We start from the raw sequence: 24,914 nt of genomic DNA on the forward strand, positions 1-24,914 counted from the left end.
AGGGAATAGATCAGTGACCACAAAATTAAGATTAAATTGAATGAAGAGTGAGTCTTTTTGTCAGAATATAGAATTGCGTCAGAATCTCCAATGAAAACGATTGATAGTTTATGGGATTCCAACATTAGCATATAAAAACCCCACTGAAAATTCAAAAAAAATAAAAAAATGTCTGACATCTTAAAGAAAACATTTTCCATTTATTGTTCATAAGGCATATATTTTATTTTTTAAAAACAAAAGTTAATGGTCTTCAGCGTAAATGGATATACACAGTAAGAACTTCAAGTTCAAATGAATCATACGCCATTCTACACTTAAAAAGGGAAACATTTACATTGAATTGAATTAATCCGATGTAAATAAGACAAAGAAACACATGGATGTTTACACTTGAGAAGCCATTTGACCCCTCTAGCTGTGTTTGCTTTTCAGTAGCCAGTCGACCCAAGGAACTCATCCGTCTATTTCCTGAAAGCAGAGATCACGTTGTATAAAGAAGTGCCTCCTGTTCTACGTTTGCTATGTGCTTCCTCATAGTTTAGAGTTTGGACTAAGTCCACTGGGTTCCCTTTTTCTGAGCCATGAGGATTTTTAAAACTTGGAACAGATGCTCTAATAGTCTGCTGTGTTCGGGACTGAAAAGACTCTGTTCTTTCTTCCGGTTCTGTTCAACTTCCAGTATCCGTTAGAGCAGAACTTTCCCTGAAGAACAGGAGTGGATCGGGTTCCTCTGTTCTTGGCTAATTAAGAGATCAGCAATATCCATTTTGCAGCTGTGACCAGAATTGTACACACTCTTCACACTCATGGCCTGGTAGTACATTGGACACATTTTAACTTAATATCTTTCCATCTGTCCATTTTCTAGCTGCTCTTCCAATTCAGGGTTGAGGGGGAGACAGAGCCCGTATCAGCAAGCAATGGGCACAATTTAACTTAATATTCTCTGATTTAAATTCTACTTGTTAAACTACATTACCCATTTCCCTTTTTATCGTACCTGCACGTAGTCTAGAAGGTGAACATGACGTCACAAAGACACAAAGACATAAGCATTTCTTCTACTTATGACAGGCTTAATTTTTTTCTCCACACCTAAAGAAGCCTCCACAGCGTAAATGTTATGTTTCTTTTCTTCTCCGTTCAGCATGGAATAAACCTTTACTTGGTCCTTAATTTTCTAGGTTTACATTTTTGCTACCTGTATATTACACTCTGCATTTGACATATTAAACAGCTCCTTCCAAGTGCTTGTCTGCATTTGAATTCTATATAAATTATTTTGAATATTCTTTGCAGCCTCACTTAATTTATACACGTAATTTTCCATTTTTGGCATCATCTGCAAGCCTGATTAGTTTACTAGTCTAGAATGGAGATCATTGATATGTATTAGATAGAGCAGTGGTTCTAACATGAATTCCCGGTACTCTTGTGATCTCAAGTTTTTCCAGTGCCTGTAACACTACTGCCTGTCCTGAGCTAATGCTATTATATAGAACTCTCAGCCGGGACTACCGTGTAGCATTTTGATCCATTGCTCTGTGCTCTTTCTCTTCCTAGCGTCAGTCTAACGCAGTCGCTGCCGGAGCACGTCGAGTCTGGCTTGTTGTCAGTGTGGACACCCAGCGGAGCAGGAGAGTTGGACAAAAATATTATAGAAATGTTCTTATCCTCAAATATCCGAAATGCCGTCTCGTTTACGGTGAGCGCAGTGCCTTTTTTTTCTGACACTTTCTGGTGAAAATAATGGACATATTTTTAAAACGGCTGTATTTGAAAGCTTTTGTAAAGATGTAGGCCCTTAATTGTCTAACATGAAGGACAGAGGGAAATATGCTACGGTGACCTTCACATGAGGGCAAATGAATAAAATTGCTTTTATTTTCATGTGCAATGGGTAATACTTTAATACGTCCAGGTGTTATATTTTGTTTAAATGTGTATGTTTACTGAATGGGCGGTGAACCCACAAAAACGTAGCTCTGCCCGTGCCTTACCCTGCGGACTGGAAGTGTTGTGACCTGCAGTGGACTGGTATCTGGTGATGAAACTGGAAAGGGCGATCAGCTGTATAAAGAAGTAGGTTTTATCCAATTAGATATACAGCACTTTGTGGGTCTCAAAATGCCTTTGGGTTTCATAATGTCGTTGGAGGGAAAATGATCACGGAATAAGATGTGAAAAATATTTTATTCTGACTTCTACTGTGTATAGAAGATTTTCAGCTTTACAGTGCACGATATTTCAGTGGACATGTCTTTGAGGGTGTGAAGTGCACAATATGAGCTGCTCGAATTTTAAGTTTAGGTTTCTTGCGTTCATGTGAATAAAGTATATTATCATCTGCATTGTACTTCGTTTGAATCTCTCAGGCGCTATAACTTGACGCGAATATTCATCTGCTAATAACAGACACTAAGAATAGTTGAACAATAAGGAATAGTTTGAGCCCATCGCTGTACTGCTATGTTTTTCTCTCTTTTTTTTTTGCAGACCAGGCAGATTCGCAGCCTGCATAAGACTGCTGTGCGCTCTGGGGGAGGAGGAGCGCTCTTTGTGGTAAGAACTTACAATGTTTTAATTTTAAACACTACTGGGAAACTTGGCCCTGCCGTGTGAACATGCTTGTGTCTGTGTGTCCTGTGATGGACTGCTGTCCTCTCCAGGGTGTGTGAGTGTGTGTGTGTCCTGTGATGGACTGCTGTCCTGTCCAGGGTGTGTGAGAGTGTGTCCTGTGATGGACTGCTGTCCTGTCCAGGGTGTGTGAGTGTGTGTGTGTCCTGTGATGGACTGCTGTCCTGTCCAGGGTGTGCGAGAGTGTGTCCTGTGATGGACTGGTGTTCTCTCCAGGGTGTGTGAGTGTGTTTGTGTGTCCTGTGATGGACTGCTGTCCTGTCCAGGGTGTGTGAGTGTGTGTGTGTCCTGTGATGGACTGCTGTCCTGTCCAGGGTGTGTGAGTGTGTGTGTGTCCTGTGATGGACTGCTGTCCTGTCCAGGGTGTGTGAGTGTGTGTGTGTCCTGTGATGGACTGCTGTCCTGTCCAGGGTGTGTGAGTGTGTGTGTCCTGTGATGGACTGCTGTCCTGTCCAGGGTGTGTGAGTGTGTGTGTGTCCTGTGATGGACTGCTGTCCTGTCCAGGGTGTGCGAGAGTGTGTGTGTCCTGTGATGGACTGCTGTCCTGTCCAGGGTGTGCGAGAGTGTGTGTGTCCTGTGATGGACTGCTGTCCTGTCCAGGGTGTGCGAGAGTGTGTGTGTCCTGTGATGGACTGCTGTCCTGTCCAGGGTGTGCGAGAGTGTGTGTGTCCTGTGATGGACTGCTGTCCTGTCCAGGGTGTGTGAGTGTGTGTGTCCTGTGATGGACTGCTGTCCTCTCCAGGGTGTGTGAGTGTGTGTGTCCTGTGATGGACTGCTGTCCTGTCCAGGGTGTGTGAGTGTGTGTGTCCTGTGATGGACTGGTGTTCTCTCCAGGGTGTGTGAGTGTGTGTGTCCTGTGATGGACTGCTGTCCTCTCCAGGGTGTGTGAGTGTGTGTGTCCTGTGATGGACTGCTGTCCTCTCCAGGGTGTGTGAGTGTGTGTGTCCTGTGATGGACTGCTGTCCTCTCCAGGGTGTGTGAGTGTGTGTGTCCTGTGATGGACTGCTGTCCTCTCCAGGGTGTGTGAGTGTGTGTGTCCTGTGATGGACTGCTGTCCTCTCCAGGGTGTGTGAGTGTGTGTGTCCTGTGATGGACTGCTGTCCTCTCCAGGGTGTGTGAGTGTGTGTGTGTCCTGTGATGGACTGCTGTCCTCTCCAGGGTGTGTGAGAGTGTGTCCTGTGATGGACTGCTGTCCTGTCCAGGGTGTGTGAGTGTGTGTGTCCTGTGATGGACTGCTGTCCTCTCCAGGGTGTGTGAGTGTGTGTGTCCTGTGATGGACTGGTGTCCTCTCCAGGGTGTGTGTCTGTGTGTGTCCTGTGATGGACTGCTGTCCTCTCCAGGGTGCACCCTGTGTTGAGCCTGTTGATTTTGCACTACAGTAGTTCAAGAATAAGTTTAAGTTTATGACTGCTAGTCGGCTAATCGGCTGGGCTGTTGAAACTGATAGTGGGTTTCAGAGTTAAAATGTATTACTTTTAAGATTGGGAATGTGTTATCCCCAACTACATCAGTGTTATGCTATTTCCTTATGTGCCTAAACACTGTATGTGTATGTGTATGTGTATCAGTCATAAACGGAAGACAGCTGGAGGAATGTGCACGCCTTTATTCCGGGACGGGCTGTGGCCCCCCCCCCAGCTCTGTTCAGGATAAAACAGACATCAAACAGCCAAGTAATTGCATCTCTATACATTACCAAACTACAAACATTTTGAATAATGGAGTACAGTAAATCCTCCATATTCATGAGTTCAGCATTTGCGCTTCTGTGATTTAGAGTAAGTGTGGGCACTCACTGGTGCTTCATCATCCACAGGTCTGTTTCTCCCGAGCTGCATTGGTCTCTGCAGTAGAGGCAACTGTAGTTTATGTGGAAGTGCATCATGGACTACACTGTAGTTATCCAGGCTCTGTCAGGAAAGATTTAGATATATGTAGTATTTACATCTGTTACCAGAGTGATGCCCCAAAATAATAACAAAATAGCCTCAGTGGTCCCTTACGTTATCACGCCCTCCATTCTCGCAGACAAGGAAAGCTAAAGGAATTAGGAGAAACAGAACCGGATGAACCGCAGGGGCAGCAGGAGAGTGAGATGTCTGAGAGGGAAGGGAGTGAGCACACATTTTCCATTCCTGTCTGTTATCACTGTGCTGCAGTAAACGTGATCAGAGTATGCTAGCGCTGCGTTTATAGTAAAAACAAGACGTAAAAAGTAAAGAAAGTATCCTCTACCAAGAAGGAAAATAATATATCATAACGGTGATCTAATTTATTTGTTTTCACATGCCATTAACTTGAATTGTAGGGGGGAAATAATACTTCGTTTTAAGTTCATCCTCATTAAAAACGCTTACGACCAGTAAAAACGAGAATTTCGTGAACAGTTAGCAGTTATAACAAAAATATTCCTACGGAAACGCTGGTTTCATGAGCTGAAGATCAATGCCCTATTTTCCCCCCACCCATTGATAACTGCCACAGTTTGTTTAGACAGCTCTAGGTAACCAATTCTAACCAAATGATCTTTTAAAGGTAGTCTACTTTTATTGGTAGGGTATTTCAAGAACAGGTCGGTTACTGTTTTGTCAGTGTGTAATATATTCCAGTGTTTTTTAATGTCATGGCTTAGTTTTCTTCTTTCACCATGCGTGCTTTCACGTAACTTCAGCACCGGTTCTCTTCAGTCTGACGCTGTTGTAGCTCCCTGCTTTACTGACATTCTCCAGCAGGGGAAGCTCATATTCCTTCTAATCCCAGAGCACTGCTGGCCTTTGCGTCCAGTGAGTAATAGGGTTTTAATATTTTTAAATCGCAACAGAAACACTGGCAATAGTCCCTTTGTTATAATGTACCCCGATCGGTCATCTATTAAGATTGATCAACATTGCCTAGAAGCAGGCTGAAAACAGGGAAAGCTAAATATGATGTACCGAAATACAGGGTGACAATCGCTACCTTTTCCTCTCCCCAGTGATGAATGTTTCTTTCTGTGTGACGAGGTACAGAAAGATATATTTGTACAGGTTGTGTTGAAATCTGAGTGTTCAAGTTCACATTCTAGAATTCCAGCTGGAATCCCTGTGTGGAACTCCCCCCAGTGCTGCTGTAAATGTGTGAGGCGGGAGAGAGATGAGGTGGGATGTGAAATTCCCCATGCACTGTTAATGTGTTGCACAGACTCAGGGAGGAAAAACAGAGTGAATTTGATGAAATCGTAAATGGCCTGTGAGCAAGCACACTGACAGCAACACATGAAGTGTATAAAGTGCCCTGAGCAAACAGATGTGTTCAATAGCAAAGGGTACTTAGAGTAGCCAGTGACTTTACTAGGCAGGCAGACTGATGTCAACTTTATGGGGCGCTTTAAAATAAAATTACCAATCCCTTGTTTTGCATTAAGAGATTAATTAAATTGCATTTTAGGTGCTGCTACATACAGTACCTTCCTAATCTTTTGGGACACCAAAGTCTAAACTGAGCTTTTAACAATGAATGCTAATTAAAAACATTTCTCATGAAAACAATATGACTGCCAGGTACAACTCCTAAATTATCCACCCATCCATCCTTTTTCTAATCACCTTATCTAACACAGAGAGCAGGGGAGCTGGAGACTATCCTGGCAAGCAGTGACAGCATCACGTTTTAACATGGCTTTCAAGAGTGGTCTCAAAAACAATGAAGTGAGGTAGCTTGATATAATGTGACACCTCTTTAATTTTAGCCAACAGCAAATAACCTGACAATTTGGGACACCTGTCAGTCAACTGTCTACATATTTTGGCTCCATCAAAATAAACAGGTTCAACACCGTCACTTTGTTGTATTGAGCCAAGAGAGAAGAACAGAATTTATTAAAAAAGTAATTGGGGTGTTAAGAGTTTGCATCTTCTCCCTGTGTTTGTGTGGGTTTCCTCCGGGTGCTTCTGTTTCCTCCCACAATCCCCGGACGTACTGGTAGGTTAATTGGATTCTGGGATGACTGGCCCTGCTGGGAGTGTGTCTGTGTGCCCTGTGATGGACTGGTGCCCGTCCAGGGTGTGTCTTTCCAGGATGGGCTCCGGCTCCCCTGCGACACTGAATTGGAGAAAGCTTTCAGGAAATGGATGGATGGTGATGCTTAGCTTCAGATTTATAATAATTACCGAATTGATTGTCTGAATCGGCCCTAGTTAAAGACTTGCTTCTTAATGTATACATTTTTCTGTATTGCCCATTAATTTCCATTCAGTATAACTATTCAATATAAATAGTCTAGCCAGTCTGGTAGGCTATTCAACTGAAAATAAAATAATATATTTTTTTTGGGGGGGGTTAGTATCTACCTTGATTTTTGTTATTGTAAAATGCAAAATATTGAAAATATGATTAGAATGAAATTGAATGAATTGATAATTGTTACTCGACAATTTTTATAGGTGGTTTAATAACATGATGATTATTACAACAGTATTTGCTAACTAGTTTTTTTTATGTTGATGTATCCAACAATAATAAAATAATTAACAATTCAGTGGTGCATACAAGAATTTAATATTTCACAGAACGGGAAGGGATGTGTTTTAGAATTAAATGTTTTCTTTTGGGATTTACAAAATACGGTATTATGATTAACGAACAGTGTAATGGTGAGGCTTTTCAGTGCACGGTGTTGGGGTGTGCAAACGCGTGTGTGTGCCAGTCCATCACAGGGTGTTCAGTCCAGGGTGTGTTCTTACCTTCCATCCTGTGCCTGCAAAGACACAGGATGCAAGACACAGAATAGCTCAGACACAGAATTGCCACATATAGTTCCCATTGTGTTGCTTTGGAGTCTTCCTAATGTACATCCAGTTATTGTCAGCGTGATGAGGAATCTGGAGAAGAAAAGATCTCCGAGTGTTTTGGCATTATGTAACTCTGGGAAGAACAGAGGCAATCCTGCAGGTGAAGATAGCTATGACCATAAAAGTTAAAAGTTGCAGACCTGAGTGATGAGACTGGAGAGCGAAACAGAACGAAAAAAGAAATTGGTGTCAAAGGTGATGAGATGGATTGGATTCTTTTGAGAGCTGTGAATTGTGTTTCCATATGTGAGCAGACTTTGCTTTTCCTTCATTCAAATAAAAGATATCTCTGGTCTGTACTTAAAAGCCAACTCCGCCAGTTCCCCCTGTGATTTAAATAGTTTAATTTCTTACTCGCACGTGCTTGGATTGAAATTTTAAAGGGCACGATTTCCTAACGTTGTAGATAATTATATCTACAATATTATATAATAACACTATCTGACAAAGAGTTTCTGGTTTGACAGCAACAGTGCTATCTGAGGCATTGTACATAAGCAAATAGCGGCTCGGTTAGTGTTGTGCGTTATTTTAATGTGGACATTTTTGAATACAGAAATGATCGGTTTATATAAATATCTGGCCTTTGCTGGGTGTGGACATCTTGAAAAGCACATGTAAATGTCCTGTTGGAGCCAAGGTGACCACAAAGCAGGTTGTTGTTGGCAAAAACCTTTCACCCCGAGAGGGAAAGCTAAGGAATGTCATGAGGGGGAAAAAGGACGTTGCAGTTGGCAGCCTGTGTCTCGTTGGGAGGAGTATCAGTAAAGCTCTACATCATGGGCTGTCAAAGTAAACACTTTACGGTTTTGTACTTCCAAGTGCTTGTAGAATTAAGAAGGAAAACCTATTCAAGAAAGGCAGTAGAAGTACCGCCTGTGAGTTTGGCACAGCAGACGCAGACACTCGGCCCCCGCCCTGAGCCTTGTTTATTTAATGAGTCAATCAGATTCCGCTAAATCCAATGAGTAACTAACAAAACATGTGTGAGAAAGCAGCCCTTTTAAAACAACAACAACAACAACAACAAGAAGAAGGAGCTGTGGCATTATAGCAGCTCCTTCTCCCCTGGGCCTTTTCCGTTGTGGCGACATTTTATGAGGTGCAGAAAAGCGATATTTCCAGTAGACGTTTTAGCCTACCTCCCTGCTGGCTAGCTCTTAAGAGTCAGGCTGTGCGGCGTACTGTATGTTTCTGACCTTTGCCCTTACTTGAGCAGTGAACACCACTGTAATAGAGAGTCATTTGCCCTTTCTACAGGGGCTGTAGAAGCTCTCAAACTCCTTTTTTCCGGAAGATCAGATGCTCGTCTGTACTGCGGGGAGCATCGATCTTCTCCCCCACAGAGTTGCCCGTCTCGCTGCTCCGCTGTTGTAACCCACCCCCTTGTGGTTCTTGCAGACCCCCTGATCATCAGGGGCTGGATTTTGCACTTCTTCACAGCCTTGGCCACGAGGGAAGCACACGGGCACAACTGCCCTGTGAGCAGGACACGACAGAGCATCAGGTCACCTGGAGATTTTATTTCGCCAGCTTCTGCCCGTTGTCTCATGGGAGATGTCCGTGCCACCTTTCCGAGCACACCCATTCTCAGGAGTCCCACAGGGTGTCCTTTATTTGGGTCCGGGGACTTACTTCAGCCATCTGTGCGTTTCAGCAGCTGTTTGCTGTTTGTTAATTGGTTCTGTTTTATCAGCACAGGGACACCCCTGAGAACAACCCAGACACCCCTTTTGAATTCACCCCAGAAAATCTGAAGGTAAGAAGAGCCCAGATCCGTCAGAATATATTTAAAACCCCACTTTGTTTCACAAAGGAGAATGGTCTTCCTGCATGTGGCTTCTGTGTTTGCAATGTTTAGAACAATACTATATTAAAGACCAGGACATGGGTGTAAAATTTAAAGTTCTGTCACTAAACACAGATATATGAATAGATTTTCCTTTAACTAACCCAAATAACTAGCTGTGCTTTTGTGAGACACTAGTGATTGCAAGCATCGTTTGTAAAAGCTTTTGTTTGACATTGTCTATCATTTATTATGCACCTTAAGGTGAGATGTCTAGTAAAAGCTAGGGTGACCTGTAGTTTTTGTAGCCATTCGTGATCTTCCTTTATTGGTTCTGTATAAATCACATTAAAACTGTCCTTTACAGCTGACTCGTGCTTATGCTGTACTATTAATGACAAACAGATGGTTGTAGTCATGGAGTTTTAATTACGCTTGATCACCTTGAGTTAAATACTTGAAACTGGCATTCTCTGTGTTTCAGAGAAGTGTTCAGAATGCTGTGTCTATGATTTTTATATAGGTCAAATTGGGCAGAAGGTATAAATTCACTTCGTACTGGAATACCGATGCATATGTTGACTTAAGAATTAAATTTGAGCCCCATGGAGATCAAAGATCGAAAAAACGCTATTTTATTACATCCTAGCTAGGCTAAATTGAACTTCAAGCTTTTTAGACATAAACTAATGACAGTCATTACAGCTTTTTTTGTGATAGAAGAAAAAGGCAGTATGCCTTATGTTTGAAACTTCAAAAGGCGTGAGATTAAAAATAAACATTCCAATTTAGTGTTTGTTATCCATTGTATTATGAAAAAACTAAAAACTGACTTTTTTTAACGGGAACCCACAAGTTGAGTGACTGTTCTCAAGAAGGAGCTCCAGAGCGGACGCGTCCAGTACTGGCGTGCTACAGCAGAACTAAATCCTGCCGGAAAGATGCCAGATTTTCACTCTCTACTTACAGTCGTACAAAGTGGATTTAACACCGCACCTCTGTCTGCTAGCTGGAAGTGTGGGACTTGAAACTGATGGGGGGGGACCGAACTCGCGCGTGCTGCGTATCTGGAGTTTTTTTCTGAACTCGTGTGGCCATGCCTCTTTCCCCCCCGAGAGAGCCGAGGCGATTGTGCAGAACTACCCGGACGGACACCAGGCCGCGGCGACCCTCCCCGTCCTGGACCTGGCGCAGAGGCAGCACGGCTGGCTGCCCATCTCGGCCATGAACAAGGTACGCAGGAAGTCTGGATACGGGGCGGTGCGGGGAAGTCTGTGCGACGGATAGGCATCCGTGGGGTAGGCTGGTCCACGCTCTTCTTGTTCCCACCCCAGAAAAACACCACAGAGTTTCAGTCTTTCCACTGCTCGTTTGTTTGCAGAGCTCCTCATGGGTTTTTGTGACCCCCACCCAACCTGGTGTGGGCGCACCAGAACCTTACATGAACATGACCACGTTTTGCTGTGAGCAAAATTACAAATACACTGCCCGTTCATATACCGATAACCATGCAAGTATATATACAGATCCCGAATATGTTGGCATTTGTAAATAAACATTATCCTTAAATAAAGACACCATGACTTGACACTTGTTTTTGATCACCTCTCACAGGAATATTCAGAATCCAGGTTTGTTTTTTGTACCAAAAAAAACAAAAGCATGCAGAATGTTTTAAGGATTTCTTCCCGTCCCCGTGTGCCACAACACAAACAGCTTTATACAAGGCAGGGGAGCCACTGAACATGTTAGGCCAATTGCCAAGGATACGATAGCCAGCTCACAGGCATCCCTTCTTCACACCGAGATGCCTGTACGAGCTCTGTTTACGAGCCCTTTTCTCCACCCACAAACAAGCTAATTGAAACTTGGCACATGTCGCAGAACAACAACAGCCGCTTTTCGTAAGCTGATCGTAGAAATCATGTGCCGATAGCAAAGACACTGAGGTGCAATGAAACTTTAAAGGAGAGTGGAAGATCCGGTTACTGTAGCTCTTTGTAGCTGCACCTCAAATAATCTGGAGGAAAATCGACAGTATGAGAGTGCCAAGCCTTGGCCAAATTAAAAAAACAAGGGAAAGAGAAACAACAGGGAAGAGAATTAATACAAACGATTTATTCTGCATTATTCAGAATTTATTCTGTATTACAGTTAATTGAACTGAACTGGGTACACTTTGCCTCTTGAAACTGTCTCAAATGTTAACTTGGAAATAGAATTGTACAGTTCAAGAACTCCAATGTTGTTTTTTTTTACAGGAAACCTTGCAATTATCTGCTTTTACAGTATTCATTACTTTATTGATTTGGCAACAACATTTCAAGAAAACACAATGTTTTTTAATAGTAGACATAAATCTTAACATATAATTTAATTCAACACCATTCCAGATTATCAGTATGTATCCCCAAAGGATTGCTTAAGGGAACAATAGGCTGGAACTTCTGATTTTCATAAACTCATTTTCACTAGTGAATCCGTTTACTTAGCAATCAGCTTAGTGAACTCATGAAAAAATCATGGAACTAGAAATAAGTAAAACAAAAGAAAACATTTAATTGTATTTTTTTTTAAGGGTTGAGTGTTTGGTTCTTCTCAAAACCAAACATGTTGCATCTTTGTAGCATCGGATATACTGTTGATAAGGAAAAGCGATACCCGTAAAAATAATTTTACAATGCCACACAATACCTGTAAAAATAATTTAACAATGCCACACTCCTCATAAAGCTCAAGGAAAGCCAGCTTGCAAACTTAAAACCCACTCACAGCCTACTTTACATTAATGAAAAGGCAGAAACTTCAGAAACTACCATTTTGTGTTTGTTGGCCCACAATACCTGCAGTTATCAGAAACATAAGCTTCTTTTAGGTATAAACTTCTTAGGTTCCTGTGCTAATTATCTTTTCTGGTAATTTAACAAAGCCTTTTGTAGAACTCAACACTCGAGCTGGCCTATGCTGTCAGTGTTCTTTTGTTCCTCTGCAAGAGGAGGTCAGGGAGTTGGCAGGCGACTCGCATGCAGCTGCAAAGACAATCCGTCCTTCTGTATTCTGGGAGTTTTACTGTGCCAAGGCCCTCTTCAGGTACCACAGATCCCAGGCCCCTTGAACGTCAGGAAAGATGTCGCAGTATGATTGAGTGACTGCTGCTGTACCTCTTGATGCCGTCGTTTCAGGTGGCAGAACTGCTGGATGTGCCACCTATGAGGGTGTATGAAGTCGCTACGTTTTACACCATGTTCAATCGCAAGCCCGTAGGCAAATACCACATTCAGATTTGCACAACCACGCCGTGCATGCTGTGCAACTCTGACAGCATCCTGGAGGCCATCCAGAACAAACTGGGTAAGTAGGAGAATTGTGTAATTTATGAATAATCATTTATTCAAAACATTGTTTCAGATATCACTTTGTATGGTAAGCGACAGTAAATGGTTATATTCATTAGACTTACGAAGGACCAGGCTTTCTGAAACAGACAATATTCTGTGCTGTCAAACCTTTGCATGCGTAATCCAGTCGCAGTCTGATAAATTCAACTGTACAAGTGAACGTAACTTTGCAGGCGACACTGGGTATTTGAACGTGCACAGCTGTGAAACGGCCTAAAATGAAAGGAAGAATTTTATTGCACTTCAAGATCATCTTTGCCATCTGTATGTCTCTAAGGCACCTGGCACTCTGCACCTAAAAGGGTGGTTTGTTATTAAGCCTACATGCAACAAGAAGTATCGAGTCACAGGAAACCACCCATTCAGTCCAAGTGAAATCAAAGCAAGCAGGTGCTCAGGCAGCGTGAAAACGGCCAAGACCCTAAGTCAATGTTAGGTGATACTGTTTGTTCCAGATACGAGACAAAAACTAGCTCTCTGGGGCTTGAACTTCACAGCTACACAACCAAGCGCTGTGATCCTTGAAGGTTTCGCACACACTGTCGGGCTCAACGTCTCAAATTCTCACAAGTGCGAGGCACTCCCTGCAGCATTTACCCGACAGAGGGTTCAGTCAATATCCAAAGCCCACAAAAGATCTGGAATGGACGGGGCCGCTTTAAAAAATGACTGCAAATCAAGAGGCCATGAGATCTTTCAGCAAAGCGCGTTTGTCCAGGGGGTTTAGGAAGCTAGGCTGGGGGAGCAGGTAGGTTCCACTGCAGGACCATATTTTAGGATCCTTCCAATTGAAACGTGGAAGGGAGTAGCATTGAGGGGGGCAGAGGGGGTGGGTGAAATGTTATTATGCGTTCGTCGTACCGTATGGAAACAACAATAAAAAAAACATTCACCACCACGCAAGGTGAGGTTTTCTAAGTGTTCTTCTTTTTAAGAACTGGCCTTTCTGTGCCCCCGAGCTGAAATGTTGGTTTTCTTGCAGGTATTAAAGCTGGGGAGAGCACACCGGACAAGCTGTTCACGCTGACGGAGGTGGAGTGCCTGGGGGCCTGCGTTAATGCCCCGATGGTCCAGATTAATGACAACTATTACGTAAGCAGGCCCCGGAAACATCGCCTCGCCTTTTAGATTCTCCAAAATAGAAGAACCTGGGTGTGGTCAGAAAGAACACAAGATTATACAATCGTGGAAAAAGGATCAGTCCCCCTCCCCTCCCCCCAAGGCCATACAGTGTTTTTAGTTTTTTGTAATATGGGCATAACCTATGGGCCTCATGAGTAAATGTCACTGAAAGCCCTGACACTTCCTTTTTAAGAATGTTTATAAATGCCATCAACCCCCCCACATTGGGGCGGAGCGGTGGCTCAGTGGCTAAGGATCTGCGCCTGTGACTGGGAGGTTGCCGGTTCAAATCCCGCGGCCGGCAGAGGAATCCTACTCCCTTGGGCCCCTGAGCAAGGCCCTTCACCCCAATTGCTCCAGGGGCGCTGTATAAATGGCTGACTCTGCGCTCTGACCCCCAGCTTCTCTCCCTGTCTCTGTGTCTGTGTCTCCATGGAGAAAAGCTGGGGTATGCGAAAAGACGCATTCCTAATGCAAGAAATTGTATAGGGCTAATAAAGAAGCATTATTATTATTATTATTTTTATGAACAAGTACACCAGATGTTACATTTTTATTTACTTCAATTAAATAAGCACACCTGTTGAAGAAAACAAGCACCAATCCATCCTTTACCACTGCTCCCTTTTAAATATTTTTATTTCAGAAAAAACATATTTACATGTACAATATGACAGAGGCAGAAGGAGGGTATCCTTGTGACATTCTTAACTCAAGTTTCAAATGGCACGCTGGTCAAAAGTTAACTCCAAGGTTTGTGAATCCAAACGTTGGGTGCAGACTTAGCTTTACTGCTCATTTTCAACTTTCCCCATTTAAGGCTAGTAATGTACTGTACCTCTGCAGCTGAAATTTAATAAGATGAAGCGAAACGAGATCACAAGGCCTGTGTTGTCTGTTAATCACAGGCAGCTACATCCGACTAGAAGAATTAACAACAAAAAAGGATGTGTTAGTGGCAAATTAAAGGAATGCCAGGAAAAGGGGATAAACAAGCTGGTAGTTTCCCAGCAGTGCTCCGGAGCGCGACATTAAGATGGACATGCTGTTTCCTTTATTTTTCCAGGAGGATCTTAAACCTCAGGACATTGAGCAGATCATCGAGGAGCTGAAAAGTGGAAAAGTACCAGTGCCTGGTCCAAGGTACGGTTCATTACATTTTGTGAAGCATCAGCTCATGGAAATCTTTGCACAGCAGCAAAGAGGAACATGACGTCACTCGCAAAGCTGTCCTTCCTGCCGCTGGCTTCCCGACTTTAAAAGGCACTTCAGCTCCATAAAAATACCAAACACAAACAGTTGAGCAATAAGAATTGTTCAGAATAACGGACTTAGTCTGTAGCTCAATAGTGAAACTGCAACTCTGGATGTCACATCTGTTTCTCTTCAAGGTGCTGCTTGTATCTTGCATCATACTGAAAGATTTTAATATTTACAGTAAAAAAAAAAACTGTCCACTTAACCGCAAGATTCTCTCATCTGTAGGAGTTAGTCGTGCCTGTAGGATATTCTTAAGACCAATTATTGTCATGATGCAAATTTTGATCTGTGCTTTTCAAGGAGTGGCCGCTTCTCCTGTGAGCCAGCCGGTGGGCTGACGTCTCTGACAGGACCCCCCCCCGGGCCCGGGTTCGGCGTGAGACCGGATCTCTAACGGCTCTGATCGGGCCGGACGCCGGCGGCGCCGCCCCACTTCCGATAACTGGGGCCCCGAGAACATTGTGTAAATAAAGGATTTCTGGTGAAGAGGATCTCGTTTGCTTTATCTCGGTGTGCACGGACAAAATGCTTAGTCTGCTAGAGCCACATTTTTAAAAAGATACTGGTCCGCCAGTCAGAGAGCTGGTTCCCTTGCATGCTTTTTTTAATATACGCCATCACGTCACCACATCAGGTGGTGTTAAATGAAAAGGTAGGAAAGTAAAAGGCGGCAACGTCGCTTTACAAACTACCTGCAGTAACTGCACAACATGGGTCGTTCAATTAACACCTCTGGAACCAACCTTAAAAAGACTGGGTATCTTTTAGTTTTCTGGATACAAGGAATACACAATCTCTTTATTGCAATGACAATTCATCATCCACAGCAGAACTAAAACAGTAGACTGGGTAAAAAAAAAACTTTTGCAGTTCAAAGCTATTTCATGCTGAAAGCAAACTTGTTTCAAAGGTTTACAGTCCTTTCTGTATAGGAGGATGAAGACCTCACATCATACAAAGTCGTGAATCACATTTAAATCAATAGGGAAAAGGTCTGTAAAATAACAGCTGAAATTATCATACTAGGCTAAACATGAAGATTGAGTTCCAGGAATGAAGAGAGACAGTTGGAAAAAAAAAAACACACTGGACCCCATTCAAGCCAAAATGCACTTCAATGCCAAGTGTTTTTCTCATATTAGTATTAAATTAATAGTGTATTATTAGTAACAAGAAATGATTACGGCTTTTCCAATAGCAATCATTGTGAAGACAAATGGCAGAAACTGGATGAAAATGCAGCCTGTGTAAACAGCTTTTGAGAGAAAACAACGGCTATTTTGCAGATGCACAAGGTGCAAGCAGCTCTTCTGAAAGTGCGACTCTCCAATGGCTTCCCCTAGTTCACAGTAACCCAGTGACTCATCACGCTCACATTGGTTTTACTTGAGCAGCTGGAACTCCTGTGGCCTCTAACCCCTGAAACCCACGTTTCTTTCACGCAGAACACCTGCTACAAAGACCACACATTCAAAGAATTTAAGGTACACTATTTTACCGATTACTTTTAATTCTAAAAATACATTTCCATAACTTAAAGGTTAACACTGAAGTCTAGGAGGGCAACTCTTGAGTTTTAAAAGGCTTGCTACTCAGCAATGGGGGAAGATGACCAATGTTTTCTGTCATACCGAAAGTTTACTGTGATCTTGAGTTTGTTAAATGTCATTTTAAACAAGGCCTGTGTAAGAAAAAAAAAACTTTTGCAATTCAAACCGCAACAGAAATTCTGCTTGCAATCATAGTGAAAATGATTTGGTGGTAAGAAATATTTCTCTAGGAATGTGACAAACAGGAGATGTCACATCAAAGAATTACAATGCTACTTGACATTTAAGTAGGAAAGTGCACATTAAGAGTGAGTTACGAGGTCACATCTAGGATACTGCTTAAATCGCCAAGTAGTAGCAGACTTACACTGTCAAAATGAACGCACGAGTGCATTAAAAGCTAATGTTCAGTATTTTTAGGAACAACAGAGTGGAGAAAACAGTAACTTTGATTTTCCAGGTTATATTTTAAAGTGAAATACAAGAGAGGGGGTGTGATATCACAGACAACACTTCAGTGCTTCAGCCATGCTCATTCCAAAGTACTGACTCCCTAAACAAAACACTGCTCCTGCTCCTCTAGGGCATCAAAGATCACATCACACTGGAGGCTTCCTAACCTAAACCACTCGCATTTGAACACGTCTGAAAAACTAAGGCACTTCTGCCGGGGGTCACGCAGTGATGAAACATGCACTGCAGATCAGTGGGGCGCTGATGCACTAGGAAACGACGAGTCTCTACGAAGAGAATCTCCTTTTGTCACTGCAGTGGACTTTGGTGGCGAAACCAACACTAGACTCATGCTACAAAAAAAAAGGCAAAAAGACATTTCTTTAGAACAATTACAAGAGGGTGTTTGGCCCATCAGCCCTTTCATTTATGAAAAGAAGCCTCATCAACAGCTTCAACGACATGACTGAGTAACTTGTTCCACACACCCACAGCCCTTTGTGTAAACAACTGCCTCATCTCCGTAAAGGGGGCTCACGTGTAGTCCTTTTGAGAACAGCTACCTCTTTTTTTTTTTTAAAGGGAAGAGGGATTCAAAAGGTGAAACCCTCTCCCCCACCTTCAAAAGAGATCATTTCAGTACGTGACCCTGAAATCTTGAGCTGTTGTAGACGATGTCCCTCTGAACACTGCTCACTGCCTGCACACCCCCACACTCCCTGTGCTGACAGCCTGTCAACACGGCAGTCCTGGTGACCAAGGATGCACTAGGACACGGGGGTCACTTCACAACGTGCTACAAGAACTGTCCGCCACGGCGCTGGAGCGCAAAATAGCGACTCGGAAATAATAATTTAAAAAAAAGCAATCCTGATCCTTGATGTGGCCGGGGGGAGCCGCTCGCACAGGGACGAGCTCAGCCGTGCAGCAGCAGCAGCAGGACCGGTCTTCACTGAGCCTGCCTGCCGGCGCGCGCCTCACGTTCCCCTGCGCTGACATTTCCATTCCGCCCCACGCGCCGCCGTCTCGCCCCCCCCCCCTCTCCTGCAGCACGGACGCGGCGCTCGCGGCTGTGACTCACGCCTGTTCCGCAACACAAACACAACGCCCGCGCATGCGCACTCCCGCTCGCGCGCAAGGACACACACAAATAACACTGCGCCACAGGTCCGTCCCCCCCCCCCCAACAGCGCCAGCCCCGAGGAGTCCGGGGTCCCGTGAGGCAGCACGGCAGGTACCCCCCTCGCCTGAAGCCCGGCCGCCGGGTCGCCCACGGGCCGCCGCCGCCGCCGCTCCGCGCGCCCCTTCCGCGCCGTTCCAGAACATTCCAGCCGCAGCCGAGCGCGGAGCGGAAGGGTGACGTCAGGGCGCCGGCGTCACTCACCCCCTGCTCGCCGCCCCGCAAGGAGCCGCCAGCCCGGTCTCCGCACCGGCCCCGGCGCGAAAAAAGACCTCCAAACCCTGCACCGTGCCCACTTGCCGACCCCCCCCACCCCGATCCGTCCTTAAACTCGGCTTTCAGCTCAGCACAAAGTCGGCCTCCGCTTTCATACTGCTTTCCTCCCCCCGCCGGAGCTGCGGGTCAGAGGGAAGGGGGGGCGCCGCCGCGCAGCCAATCAGCGGCGGCCGGAGGGGGGTCACGTGGGCGCGGCGGCGCGGCGGTTGGGGCTCCGCTTAGAGACGGCCAGGGGTGGGGGGGGCGAATGTTTTCAAACCAGCGGAAAGCTGGGAAGGGATGATTTACTTGGGGTTTTGTTTAAATGTGAAATATCCTGACGATTATCGGCGAACTGCGATACCCTGGTGTGTGAGCCCGCCCGGAGGAGTAGCGGGACCCGAATCGCCTCGCAGAAAGGTAAGCGAACTCAGCGATATTTTTTTTTTTTTGACGGTCGTGCCTTCTACAGGGGGGAGAAAAAAAATACAAAGCTGTACTGCCGTAGGAAAACGGAATCTTTCGCACGGCAGCGTGGCATCCATCGGCCCCCTTTTTTTGTGTTGTTTTTCTCGTGTGTATGTGTGTGATTTCGACCCCCTCGGCGGCGGCGGCGGCGCGTCGCGTCACCCTGGGCCGTCTCGCGGCGCTGACAGCTCGCGGGGGTCGGGGCACGGGGCACGGGGGGGAGGAGAGTCGCGAGACTGCGGCGCGAGGGGCTCGGGGCTCTTGGCCCCGGCGGGCGTGCGCCCTTGCGCTGTGCGCGCCCCCGTGGCCCGGGGCCCTGTCCGGAGCGGCTCCCGGCTGGTCGGGGGGGGGTCGGGCTGTCAGCCGGCGCTGGGACCCCGCTGGCGTGGGTCGCGGGGGCGGCGTGGACTCTGCGGGTGACCGGGGGAGGGTGTGCGTGCGGCCGCTCGCCCCTTCTGCGTGGAGAAACCTTTTGTCTGGCGCACGGCCGCGGTCTCCTTGGCCGTGGGGCGGCGAGTTGTAGGGCTGTGCTCGTGTCGTGGGCTGGAGTCGCTCAGCTGTCCCTCCTTTCTTCTTCCTTCATTACCGAAGACGCAGCGCAGCATCTACCCGTTGCTACGCGTTTCGCCTTTTCCTTGAACAAAAAGAAGTGGGAATTTCTGTCCCCACCCTCGCAGCTCAGTTCAGCCGGTCGTTTTCTCTGATTTTCACGCTGTGTTTCAGCCGAAGCCTGCCTGCTGTATTCGTTTTTAGCCATGCCGCTGATAGCACGATATTGGGTGAAGAAAAGGGGAAATTTCTTGCTCTCAGTCTTGGCAAAGGTACCCTGTTCCCCCGGAGGTTTCTGGCCTTAAGGACCGTCCTGTTAAAATGCGAGTCAAAGCTGTTTTATGATAAACACGCAGTTCGTCGCATTCAGCTGCTGTTCTGGTCTCTAGGAATAAGGTGTTCCCTGCTGCGTAAATGTGTAATAATGACATGTGAGCCCAACAGGGGCTCTTAGAGGGGGCTTTCTAGTCCGTAATAATTTGAGAGTTGCAGCAGCTGACGTGGATGGTGCCTTGCAAACGATAAGCCGCAGGTTAGAAACTGGAAATACAGACGCGTAGCCCGCTATCAAAGACCACTTCTTACATATTGAATCTCTCTCTAAGCAATAATGTCAATGCCTTCAGAGTGTCGCATGCCTGCGTTGTTTTGGCCCCCGATCTGGGCTTGAAAACAGTCGCACGCCTCTGAAATGAGAGCAGACAAGCGATCCGTCCCTCTGTGGAGTGTTGCAGGGGGACCCGAGCTACCTTCTCCGAATAACCCTGTGGTTCAAGCGCCCCAGGTGATGGTTTTGTTGCTGATCTGCAACATCAGGAGTTGGCCAACCTCGTGTGCGCTGTTTCAGTACCGTATTAATATACTCCTGGCTTTAAACGTCTATGAAAGCGAAGCCATTCGTTCGGGATATTTCCATGCTGAGAAAGGCGTTTCGTCTGCCGCACGGTGTGCGCCGCTCAGCAGTCCGGCCCATGAGCATCAATGTCTAGTCGCCTGATCTTGATCGTATTTTTTTTTTTACAGCGATGGGGGGATATCCGATCTCCCTTCCCCGAGTCTTATATATATATATGTACCTTATTTACATTTATGTAAATGTATGACATTTTTGAATCGGTCACAGGGAATCAGAGAGCAGCTCTGGGTTTTCTTTAGGGAACTGATAGAAAACAGCCTCATCACCACGAGCTTTTTTTTTTTTTTTGCGGTGATGGAGGCCAGCTCACGTGCCTGCGGAGGCTCCCGCCGCCTGGTCTTTCTGTTTATTCAGAAGATGTGTATTATCGTAAATTGAAGCAGCATGTGGAATTTCGTTTTTCTTCGATGGCATTTCTGATTCTGTTCCTCGGTATTCACAAGCGTGGATTCAGGGTCGGTGGCTCCTGTGTTTTAAAAGAGAAAAACGCATTTTTAATTTTAGTGCAGTATGCAATACCTTTATAGCATCTATAATGACCTTGAGGTGTATGTAACTGCACAGTGATTGTTTTTATATGAGTAAATGGAATGTCATCCCCCCTCCACAGACCTGTTCATTCAGGAGAAGAGTGGATTTGCCTTGCTTTCCTGAGGTCATTCACTTCTGTCTGCTGAAGCCACATGAAGGAGGATTGTTGGCTGCTGTTGGACACAGAGTATGATCTTTGGTGGTTTTTCCTACAGGGCTTTAGGTTTACATTACAGTTAAAATAAACAGCATAATCCCTCTGGTACATAAACAGCTGGTTTTGACATTGTTGTTTTCTATTTTCAAGCTGTCCTGATTTGATGTGTAATATTTGAAAGTTAAATTGTGTCTGGCAGGATTTCACTTAACAAGGCCTAATGTATTGGACTGCACTGGTACTATAAGGAAACATCTTTTTGTAAAGTCTGTCTTAGAGGAGCATTCTAACCAGTTTTGATGTACTGTAGTTCCAATCTGGTTTATAATTTGCCACTTAACGAAATTGATTCCAAAACTTATAACAAGTAAAAGCTTGTTATTGAAGCTTGTTATTGTTAAGAATTAAAGAAATCCTGTTCTAAAGATGGAGATTAATTAACATTACAGTATGTATGGTCATATAAGTAAATACTTTGTTCTGAATGGTACAAAATCCTTAGTGAAGATCTCTTGCCAATTTTGCTACTTATCTGCATGTAGCAGACTGGACGTCATTTGAGGTCTCTTTTATGTGAATGATCTAATATAGGAATGTGAGCCCCAGATGTCACACGCAGTTCTTTATACTAGTTTTGTTAGTCCGTTTAGTGTTTCAGAACTATAAAAAGCATCACTTCATTTTTCTGTGTGCAACGTGTCTTCATGTCTAGTTGTTACCATCAGATGATTTAAAAATACATTTCTTTCTTTCACTTTATAATGTAGTTATAGTATAAAATATTGAAAAAACAGCATTTCAACAGTTGTAGCTTAATACCCTCTATATCAAGTGTTTTTAAAGAGCTTTCATAGCAGTCGTGGGTGATTCTTTCAAGTTTCACTGTCATAGCGAGTGGTACTAAAATGAGTCAGACTTTGACCCATTGCTGAGTTGGACCCTGGCTTTCATATACTGAAAATTCCCTGTGAGAGCCCGCTGTACTATAAGTGATGATTAACTAGGCTAGCAGGAGGAAAAGGCTAAGTGCATTTTCTTTTATGGTCAGGTCTGTGTGACAGTAGCTGGTCTTCCATTATGTGCAGGTATTAAATTACATTCTGGCCATCTTTGCTGAGGTTTTGAAAATCAGATATTCTCACTAGTCTTTCTAGAGTATGATTTTACTTTTCTAAATTGGTCTAAGTGTGTGCCTGAAGAGACTTTCATGTTAGAAATTGTGTGACATAGTAGCGTTTTCTCACGCTGCATTTGGCATTTGGCAGAGGTAGATTAATGTTTGTATTTAGTTTGTGTATGTTTTTTAGCAATAGACCTTCTAGGGTTACCAGTTTCCTCTTTTTTATGAGATGGAAACTTTACTATGCTGATTATTTGTATGTGGAAAACCCCTGAAACTGTCAAATGTCAGGTTGCATGCTTCCTTCTCAAAATACATTACAGTGCTGAGTTTATCTGAATAACCACTGACCAGTATGACACAAAATCTTCTGACAAAATAAAAGTCAGTCCTAATAAGCACAGGGATTTTCTCTTTTTGTCATTCGTGTACAACAAAAGCTCAGATGTAGTTGATCCCAGGTTTGTAAAATCTAAAACAATGGGAATTCTGTCAGTGTGAATACTGTGCTATTCAGCTAACAGGATGCCCCTGAATTGTGACGACTTGCTTAAAATTCAGTCATATCAAAAAGGCACCTCGATTGAGGTATTCGAACACGGGTACCTAAGGCATAGAGTTTTATTTTTCCAAAAAACAATTTGAATTCTACAACTAATTTTGTTCTGGCTGAATCGATAAAAAACAGACTAAGCAGTTATGTTTGTTATTGTCATATACTACTGTGAAAAGACTGTCAAAGAGAAAGCCCTGTCGAGCTGAGAATGAAAAGGTTTTCTTGTCTTTGAATTTGAATCATTTTAGGATTAGAGTTGAAATGTACAGCATAAAAAGCAAAAAGCTGATATACAGGTTTAATAGCCTTGTGCTGCTGTGTGTCTTCTTTGTAGGCCTTTCTCTTTTACAGCTGAGCCACATTACTGTTACTGGCATAATATGTAAAAGGCATTTGAACTCCACTCTATAAGGGAAGAGCAAGAAGAGATTGGTGTCTTTGTTTAGTGTTTTAGCTGTTCATTCTGTTCTTAGATTAGGACCTTAACCTGAGTGCTCTGTCAAGTTTTCATATCACTCTGGTAAAAAAAAAAACCCTGCACCTTAATTTGAGCATTTTGGTTGGAGTAGTGCTCCCTCTTTTTTTTTTTTCCCTGCTTTATGGGTCATTTAAACACGGCCATCAGCTAAAGGGCTGCCCACACTGACAGTGACCGGGAGACCACATGCCTGCGCCCTCAGTGGCTCGGGATGGGGCTTTATTATTGCAGTGGAGTGGATCTGCATAGATGATGCTGCATAGGTGTTTTTTTTTAAAAAGGAACAGCATTTAAATAAAAAAAATGTATAATTTTAAAATTAAATAAAAAAATTTAATTCAGTTTTTTGAACATTCTGATTCGACAGCTATTTTATTTGTTTAATAACTACACAGTTCGGAGCTGTGCCGTGTATCTGACTCTGGTGTATGATACTCCTGCGTTGCTCAGGGGAGATGGAGACATGTAGGCCTGCTTCTTCACCGCATGTCACACCTCCAAAAAAACAAGCCGCATAACCGTCTGCCAGCTCCACAATGCCTTGTGGGTGAGTCGGCGCTGATTGGACGAGGGGAATGTCTTTCACTGTCGTCAGGGTGAGGCAGGCGGCTGACTGACTGCTCCCAGCCTGCACCGGCGGCACTTGGTCAGGTGTGTCCTGCTGTGTGGTTAATCCCAGTCAAGTCATCTAGTGCTGTAGCCCAGACTCGAGCTGCACTCTTTACTGGCTGAGCTTCTCGGGAGCCCCAGGTTTGTCTGTCTTAGGGCTTAATTGTTGAGTTTGTATTTTGTCACATGAGATATTTTACTGTGTTGTATGAAGCAGGCATTACATAAACCATAAAATAAAACTAAAACTTGTCAAAGCTGTTTAGGAGAATTAAACTTGGTTTATTTCAGTGCAGGTAGACACAATACTGTGACTCAGTGGTCATCCAGTTTGGGTATTGAGTGCCAGTGGCTGAAACGGTGAACAGAGATGTGAATGAGCTTTATACAGATGGCATGAAACAGTCCTGCTTCATTATTCAGGTTGTGTTCATTGGGAGGACTTTGAAAATGATTGATTGTGGAGATGGCTGCTGTTTTTTGCAATGCATTAGCTGCCAGATTATTTTAACTCTGCAGTTAAGCGAGAGTTTCGACAGTATTTAAATTCAGAACAGTTGGCATTTGTTTACAACTAGCAGCTAAAACCTTCTGGTCTCCACTTTTAAGTCCTGAGTACCACAGTAAGTGTTAGTCTAGCTGTCTTGCGTACAATGTGGTTGAATAAACACTTCTCGCAGCCTTAATGTGTTTATACTTGCATTAGTGTTGTTGAACAAATAAGAACAGTATGGAAAACGTTTGGTAATGTTAACCACCAGAATCTTATACAGCACCTCAATTATCTTATCCTCTTGCAGGCCGAGGAGAAATAGTTTAGTATTCCAATGCCTTCATGTAGCTATTCCTAAAAGGTTCTGGCTAGTTCTCGGCAGTCACTACCAACAACGATTAATGTGCTTTAAAAGAGGTACTTGAAAATAGAAGGATCAGGTGACATTTAATGAAACAGATACCTACAGACGTTACTGTGTAACCTCCAAAAATATGGCTACTACAGATGCATCTGAATAATTTAATAAAGCAGTACAAAGTAAGGAATACATAAATAGTA

The 24,914-nt window shown here is 44.1% G+C and overlaps 2 protein-coding genes and 1 long non-coding RNA gene across 5 annotated transcripts in view; 2 read left to right on the top strand and 1 right to left on the bottom strand.

The window, feature by feature from the left end:
• The first annotated feature begins 1,566 nt into the window (after positions 1–1,566).
• ndufv2 (NADH:ubiquinone oxidoreductase core subunit V2) lies at positions 1,567–15,524 on the top strand. The gene is made up of 8 exons (XM_069191617.1): positions 1,567–1,708; positions 2,500–2,565; positions 9,166–9,228; positions 10,375–10,491; positions 12,441–12,609; positions 13,639–13,748; positions 14,845–14,921; positions 15,339–15,524. The coding sequence occupies exons 1-8, from the start codon at positions 1,667–1,669 to the stop codon at positions 15,430–15,432; spliced, it is 738 nt and encodes a 245-aa protein (XP_069047718.1). The 5' UTR covers positions 1,567–1,666; the 3' UTR covers positions 15,433–15,524.
• On the bottom strand, positions 14,389–18,362 carry LOC138239456 (uncharacterized). The gene is made up of 2 exons (XR_011189952.1): positions 18,280–18,362; positions 14,389–17,394 (listed from the first exon to the last, which is right to left on the bottom strand). It is a non-coding gene; the product is annotated as an uncharacterized lncRNA (long non-coding RNA).
• ankrd12 (ankyrin repeat domain 12) overlaps positions 18,170–24,914 on the top strand; it is a 51,114-nt gene continuing 44,369 nt past the window's right edge. For 2 of the 3 annotated variants that reach the window (XM_015353496.2, XM_015353498.2), the window contains exon 1: positions 18,808–18,896. The gene's annotated coding sequence lies outside the window, so the exon portion shown is untranslated. Of the gene's footprint in view, positions 18,276–18,807; positions 18,897–24,914 lie in introns of those variants that run through there. The other variant, XM_069191616.1, reaches the window with a different exon arrangement.

Source organism: Lepisosteus oculatus, chromosome 6 (genome assembly GCF_040954835.1).
Source record: "Lepisosteus oculatus isolate fLepOcu1 chromosome 6, fLepOcu1.hap2, whole genome shotgun sequence".
NCBI classification, from domain to species: domain Eukaryota; kingdom Metazoa; phylum Chordata; class Actinopteri; order Semionotiformes; family Lepisosteidae; genus Lepisosteus; species Lepisosteus oculatus.

Bases quoted from the DNA above. Each gene is read 5' to 3' on its own strand.
- ndufv2 (XM_069191617.1), top strand. From the start codon at position 1,667: ATGTTCTTATCCTCAAATATCCGAAATGCCGTCTCGTTTACG. The intron at 1,709-2,499 runs GTGAGCGCAGTG...TTTTTTTTGCAG, and splicing joins GAAATGCCGTCTCGTTTACG to ACCAGGCAGATTCGCAGCCT. The intron at 2,566-9,165 runs GTAAGAACTTAC...CTGTTTTATCAG, and splicing joins GAGGAGGAGCGCTCTTTGTG to CACAGGGACACCCCTGAGAA.